General features: G+C 38.9%; 1 protein-coding gene across 2 annotated transcripts in view; it reads left to right on the top strand.

Annotated features, from left to right (window-relative positions):
• The window catches only part of LOC311080815 (uncharacterized protein), an 18,312-nt gene extending 10,550 nt beyond the window's left edge, over nucleotides 1–7,762 (top strand). For both annotated transcript variants that reach the window (XM_084110958.1, XM_084110959.1), the window contains exons 2-3: nucleotides 2,831–2,985; nucleotides 5,895–7,762. In XM_084110958.1, coding sequence (XP_083967084.1) covers nucleotides 2,901–2,985; nucleotides 5,895–7,489 — 1,680 coding nt within the window. In that variant the 5' untranslated portion in view covers nucleotides 2,831–2,900 and the 3' untranslated portion in view covers nucleotides 7,490–7,762. The remainder of the gene's footprint in view (nucleotides 1–2,830; nucleotides 2,986–5,894) is intronic.
• The last annotated feature ends 211 nt before the right edge of the window (nucleotides 7,763–7,973 follow it).

The raw sequence follows: 7,973 nt of genomic DNA on the forward strand, positions 1-7,973 counted from the left end.
GTAGTCACTGAAGCACCAACGGACATTTTTTTCGGGATCTTCGGAGGACTGAGGAGATTGTATTTACTTTATTTTTACAAGCCTCTTGTCGTACTGCAATCAATTTTTTAAAAAGTGCACTCAGGGAAGAGTGCATTCTGCGAGAGTGAGGGCGGGGCGTTGATTTCGCGGCTTTACTTCCTGCTCACTACTGCGCAGGTCTGGTCCCGAGATCGCTACTGCGCAGACTCAAGTCCCAAGATGTCAGCACCATATCGGGACACTGGCGGCTTCAGTTCTCACCAATGGAAGAGAGCGAAGGGGCGTCATCCATCTTTTTTTACAGTCTATGAGAGAGACAGCCTCGGCCGCGCACACGCACTCTCACCGTCTTCAAACAACACCAGCGCTGTCTTGCTCTCTCTCTCTCTCTCTCTCCCTCGCGCATATTAATCAAAATCAATTGACACGATAGTAAAAGGTCAGAAGACCGAAGTTTCATGTGGAGCATTCGGAGATTTTTTTCGTTGCCTTAAAAAAAAAAAATGTGACAATAATGTTAGGAACATTATAATGTTAGGAACATAATGTAACAATGTTAGGAACATTATAATGTTAGGAACATTATTGTAAAGTGTTACCAATTTGTTATACACCGATTCAGACGTCTCGTGAGTTCAGTGTTGGATTCAGTGTTCATTAAAGTGAATCGGTTCAAAGGAGTCATTAGTTCGCAAATCGGACGTGTCATTAGTAAACGTGTAGCCTACGGCACGCGTTGTGTGATTATCTCTGCAGTTTAGGACATCGCACAAGATTTGTGTCAACACAGAAAACATTTAATCACTGTATAGGTTTTTTCGTTTATTGAAATTGTGGTTTATGTCAGCTGAATGTGTGGAACGCTTTTCAGAGAAGATAAGGCAACAGGGTTTTTTTTAAGGCAACGAAAAAATCTCCGAATGCTCCACGTGAAACTTCGGTCTTCCGACCTTTTACTATCCTGAAGTACTATTTTGAAGACGGTGAGAGTGCGCGGCCGAGGCTGTCTCTGCTCGTTCTTATATGCGCCCTGTCAAGCGCAGCAGTCATTCTATTCTATATCACTCACCGATCAAATAAGGCTTTAATGGGACAAAAATTTGCTTTGGCGGCTGCCAAAAAATGTAAATGCAGGTAAACCCCTGCATAACCGACTGTGTTTTTGAGAATATTCACCGAGACGGGCATTCTGACTTAATTTTGAGTTCTCATGTCCGTTCAAGCTCAGAAATAAGAGAAGGAGCACTGAACTTTGTGTCTGCCCGGCTCTGTGTGCGCACACAGAAAGCAGCGCGCAAGTTCCAGTCTTCTTGCGCTTGATGTTTAAACTGACAGGACTAAAAAACACATGCAAATGATAAACTTTCACTCTGTGATGGTTAAACTTTGCAATTAATCCGCGAATCACAAGCGTTATGGCCCGGGGAGCAGCTGGCCGAAATGATCATGAATCACGGATCAACTACGATACCTATTCTTGACATCGCACATCTTACGATGTGGCTATTGTGGATGTGCACATCGCGATATCTATGCTAAAACGATACATCGTGCAGCCCTGGCCTGCATACTCTCAGCCTACTGACCTTATACGTAATCATTGCGGGTCATGCTCGTCCACGGAAAAAGCCCACGTATAAAACCTGGAGCAGAATTTTGGTTAATAACACAAGCTGCAGTATTCTGACGTCATATTTGTTCATATCGACATTTAACCCTCCCGCTGTTGTTTTGACGCCCATAGACCCTCCCCTCGAAGTAAACAGGACAGAAGCAGTCAAAAGTGGACAAACGAGACGGATTAAAACGGGACTGTCTCCCTCGTCCACTTGTGATCCGATCGACCAAAACACATCTTAATACCAGGTGGAAAACAGGGCCTTAGATCACACAACACAAGGATTGTGAATTTGCATCAGACGCACTATAACTGTGCCATGAACTTTTCAATGCGCACTTGCTTTAGGCACATCATTCTGCTCCCGGGATGCGCATTAAGCGGTTTGTGCTGCTCTGTTTTGAAGCATTTCATATTATCATGGTTTTGTGCACTGAAGATTATTAAAAGCCTGTCTTGTTCTGTCGTTTCTTTCATATCTTGTTGCCCCATTAAAAAGCTGCACAATACATTTAAAACAATCATCTTTTAATTTTATATTATTTGTGTGTAAATATATAATTCTTTACATTCATATATAAATATTGTTGAATATGAATGTTTAGATTTTATAAAATTACTCTAAAGATTTTTGCAATAATTACACTCACTTAGTTATTTTTTTTGTCATAGCGTATGATTATATATTTTTATTAATTTGTTGTTTTCCCTCTATAATGAAGTAGTGTGTATTTAGTGGATTCTGGATTGTGTTTAACAAATAAAAAAGGGACCATTAGTTATACTGAATGATACATTTTATGGCCCCTTTTGTGATTGGCCAGATTGTGATTGTTTTTCAAAAAAAGTCATTATTGCATAATTGATTCATGTTGTGGGCTATGTATGTTTTCCTTTTGTGAAGTAGAATATTTGCTTCACAATTTATGCAAATTGTTTAGATGGTTAGGTGAATCAAAGCACATCCAAACAAATGTATTAACAACATCTTAGTTGTTTAAAAGGGGAGAAAAGTTTCGGATTAGTATCGATGCCCGAAGATAAAACATAAAAAGTGGCCTCAAGCCATCCCTACTAGTTAGTCCAGTTAAGGGCATTAAAGTCATCAGGAAATTGAAAATAATTAAATCTCTCCCCGTGATGTAGTTTGTATTTGTAATTTTGTCTGTTAATTATTCTCATCTTAAACAGGACAGAGTGTCCAAACACAGAGAAAAACTCCTGGTGAAACAGCTGAGATCCATGTGACACTATTATAAAGATGGCGTTTATTAAAGAGGAGAGTGAAGACATGAAGATTGAAGAAGTATTTACAGTGAAACAAGAAGATACTGAGGAACAAACAGGTTAGTTTTCATTCTCTGAGCAGGACATTTCTTTATCAAGAAATCCTTAATCCATATTAAAATGTCAACCTCTACAGAAATAAATGGTATTTTTGAAAAGTGTCATATGTGTGTCATTTGACATGAAGCAGGTCGCCTTATGTGGACAGAAATGTTGAGATCACATGACCAGCCAAATATTTATGATGCCTTCAAGTGCACCTGAGAAGATCCTACTTATACGTTAGCCATTCTTTATTATGTCATGCATTAAATTAGGAAATATAATATAGAAGTAATATAAACCAGTGTTTCTCAACTCATCAGCTTTTTATTGTTGAATAGGAAGGCATCTAAAACATTCTGGGAGATTGGTCCTGAGGAGTTGATAGACACTGGTCTAAACACAATTATTTTGTGTAACATGAACCCAATATCTACTTCTGAAGTAAACACAATCCCTGTGTTTGAATGTGCATACTTCCATACTATACATTAGGTGAGCTGAGTAGTATGCCTAAATTCATAGTACTCATACAATTATACAGTTTTATTAATTAATAACATTAATTTCTAATTATGCAAAAGTATCTAACAAAAACATTTATTTTGTATAAAGCAAACCATGAAATGTGAGTGATCACGGTCTCGCGATATCGCCATGACGGAGCGTGAGGGTGAAATTAGCATAGAATATGCCACCGCTACATTCACACTACATTACTGTGCCCACCGCGGCACCGCCTCCACTGCCGTTTTGCAGTTTTTATAAAAATAAAAAACATTGTAAACATCTGCTCATCCAGCATGAGTTACAGAGTCACAGTTCACTGATCACATGACCGAGAGTAAGGCGAGATGAATGACAAGACCATGGCGGAGGATTCGTTGCACAACAGAGCCTAAGCGTCTGATTAATGTCTTATCTTGTAGAATGCACGCTCAGCACTGCCGCTCCCTGTACACAGAGTATGTACGATTGCGAATTTGAAAGGGAAGTAAAACGCAAGCTCCCTAATGCGCGCAAATTAGGCTACATACAATAGCCTGTCTCCCAATATTAGTTGTGGCTCTGGCCTCTGTTTGCACTTTGAATATTTAGAGTACTATGATTATTATTATTAGTTAAAACATTTCAAAATGCACCTGCAGACTATTTTTTCCAGTCATAAATTTTGTCATTGATGATTTCTATAAAACATTGTGCAAAAATCTTGTCTCGTTCTCGTAAACCCAATCTCGTGTCTTGTCTCGCCTAGTGAGATAAGTGTCTCGTCACACCCCTACTAATAACCAAATTGCTTACCACAGCTACGCAGATGATACCTAGATCTACAGCCCCAATAGCCGTGTTTCTACTGTCAGGCCAAAAGCGAGCGTGCCAGGGCCAGTCTCATTTCCACTGTCACTTGGCTTGATCAGGGCCTACGCCCACTGTTTTTGACCCTCCAAATACCTTGGTCCAAAGCGGGCCAACTGGGGCTTGAGGAGTTGTCATGAATAAAGACAGAGTTTAGTCAGGAGAGGGTCAACAGTTTCTGAGGAGACACAATCGATTTACATGATGAACAGATTTAATTAAGGCTTTATTCACATAAACATTCATCAATTCACACATAAGTTGTGGAAAACGGAAGCTCAAGCATTTTCACTTGATGTGCAAGAACCAATGAGGTTCATTCTCGTGTGTTTATGCAGCACGTTTGATGTTCCGCAAGAACAGGTTCAGCAGGTTCAGTTAAGCTTCTGTTTATGTTTGCTGATCAATGTTTATATGTGAATAAAAGACTAAATTAAATCTGTTCGTCATATAAAGTGAACGAGTTTCTTCAGAAAATGTTGACTAAACCGCTAAATTCATATCGATTAGTTTTACAATCTCTATGTAATTTTTGAAGCGTCTCTCAGATTTCATCAGAAAGATATTCGTTTGTTCTTAATCTTCAAGGTAATATTCCTGGTGGGCCAGTGGTGCTCCGTTAACTAGATGCATTACTGTTGAGAATCTAGCATACATGTTGTTAGGTTTTATGCTTTAAATGCATGGTTCGAATTACGTGGGAGCCAGTGGGAGCTGAGCTCCCATAGAGAGAGGATGAGCTCCCATGAAAGCAGTAAAATCATACACCTGTGGGGTCTCTAAAAATCAGCACCATTATTTTAAATTACAAATAAAGCACTTTTTCCTTCAGACTACTGTAGCATGACTTAAAAGATAGGACAAGATGCCAAACACATGGATCTCGCGGGATCTCGGATCGTCATCACACTACGGTACATCCTTATGCTTAAATCAAGTGATAAAAGTGCCGCTGCGATCATTGGCGCGGATACTGTGTTTGTTTGTGGCTCGCGCACAGTCTTCACTCGGGCGCGCTTCAATCCGTTGTGGAGACTCTCTATTCGTTCCAGTAAAATTACAAAACAAAATGCACACAAACGTGTCTCTGCCTGATACAGAACCACTTATAAACATAATCGGATTTGATAAAAAAAAAAAAAAAACTTATATGAGTGTGGATTTGAACCCAGAACCTCTGATGCGTTTGACAAATGTTCTACCACTGGACCACTTATGTACACGATCGGATCTGTCGGATCTATCTATTTACTCACGTGAAAATTCTCACAACTAACAGCATATATTAGACCTCATTAAACGACAAATTAAACCAAATGTACTATTTAAATTGAATTGTGTTACCAACGCTTTTTTATTAAATTTGTATTATATTTACAAATTTTTATATTACATTATTAAGCTACCGCGCCTGCTCTTAGGCTACTTTTTTTTTCTTTCTTTTTTTAAAGAGACCCCCACAAAGATGAAATCATAATTCGAACCCTGTTTAAATGTCTAAATGTGTTGATGTATTTTGCTTTGTGCCATTAAGCATGGCTTGACTTGTATTTATCTTTTTCTGCTGTAGACCTGATGCCTCTGAAGGAGGATAGTGAAGTACTGAATGAAATGAAAGATCATGATTTGATAACTGGAGAAAAATCTTTTAGTGGCTCACAGACTGAAAATACTTCTTCACCAAAAAGAGTTCAAAAGACAGGAGCTGGAAGTTTTTTCACCTGCTTTCAGTGTGGAAAGGGTTTCAGTCAACATAAAAAGCTTAAAGTCCACATGAGAGTTCACAATGGAGAAAAGCCTTACACCTGCCAACAGTGTGGAAAAAAATTCACTGAAAAAGGAAACCTTAAAGTTCACATGAGACTTCACACTGGAGAGAAGCCTTTCACCTGCCAACATTGTGGAAAGAGTTTCACTCAAAATGGAGCCCTTAAAAACCACATGAGAACTCATACCGGAGAGAAGCCTTACACCTGCAAACTGTGTGGAAAGAGTTATAAAGCAGAAATAAACTTTAGGTATCACATGCACATTCACACTGGAGAGAGGCCTTTCACATGTGATCAGTGTGGAAAGAGTTTTACACGTAAAGAAACCCTTAATTCCCACAAAAGAGTTCACTCAAGAGAGAACCGTTTTATATGTCATGAGTGTGGAAGGAGTTTCCCTGACATGAAACGTCTTAACAGGCATGTGATAATTCACTCTGGAGAGAAGCCTTTCAAATGCCAGCTGTGTGAAAGGAGCTTCCGAGTCAATAAAGATCTTAAGACTCACATGAGAAAGCACACAGGAGAGAAGCCTTTCTTGTGTCATTACTGTGGAAAGACATTTGGTCATAAAGTAAGCCTCAAGACTCACTTGAGACTTCACACTGGAGAGAAGCCTTACACATGCCCTCAGTGTGGAAAGAATTTTACATATAAAGAATCGTTTGATTCCCACATGAGAGTTCACACTGGAGAGAGCCCTCACACATGCAAACAGTGTGGGAAGATCTTCTCACAAAAAGGAAATCTTAAGTATCACATGAGAATTCACACTGGAGAGAAGCCTTTCACATGTGATCAGTGTGGAAAGAGTTTCAGGCATAAAGTAACCCTTAATAAACACATAGGGATCCATTCAAGAGAGAACTGTTTTAAATGTCATCAGTGTGGAAAAAATTTCACAGACAGGAAACAGCTTAAGAAGCACGTAATAACTCACATTGGACAGAAGCCTTTCATGTGTCATCACTGTGGAAAGAGTTTCACACTTAAAGGAAACCTCAAGACTCACATGAGACTTCACACTGGAGAGAAGCCTTTTGCATGTCTTCAGTGTGAAAAAAGTTTCACATATCAAAGGGACTTGAAACATCATTTACAAAGTCATTCTGGAAAAAAATTGCAGTGTTCTGAGTGTGACAAGAGGTTTGCAAAAAGGAGCAATTTCAAAAATCACCTGCTCATTCACTCTGGTGGAAGGCGATTTAATTGTGATCAATGTAATAAAAAATTTATTTTGCCATTACACTTACAGATACACCTAAAAAGTCATGCAGATGTGAGACCCTATTTGTGTTCCTTGTGTGGAAAGAGTTTTAAATGGCTCGGCAGTTTAAAATGGCACCAGAAAATACGTTCCTGTGTAAAATTAAGGCTACGTTCACACCACAGCTGAATGAGGGCCAAATCTGATTTTCCCCTCAAATACAGTATATTTGGTGAGGCTGTTCACATGACATTTTAAATTTGGCCCATATCAGATATTTATCTGATCAGGTGACACTCCTGTAAAACTTGACCATGTCTTTTATTTCCATCCTTTAGTTCTTTATAATTTGCCTCATATATTAGATTAATACTTCGGAATCAAAATATTAGATAAATGAACTTTTGTCTTACTGTGAAATGCCACAATGTAAATTGACACTTTTAAATAAAAGGATACAAGTGAATTAAATGATTGCACTGCATTTTTTGATTGATTTTTAGTGAGATAATGCACAGGTTGCACAGGAGAGAATGTGCGGTGAGTAATGTCTTCTGTTATTGTCACTTGCAATTCGTGTCACATGTATAGCATAGCCTTCTCTGTCAGCATAGAGGGCTTTTCATGTGATAAATGCAAGGAGATAGTCGGAGGATTTCAGAACTAGAGACAC

This window comes from Abramis brama (genome assembly GCF_963993115.1).
Source record: "Abramis brama genome assembly, chromosome: 4".
Classification (NCBI taxonomy): Eukaryota; Metazoa; Chordata; class Actinopteri; order Cypriniformes; family Leuciscidae; genus Abramis; species Abramis brama.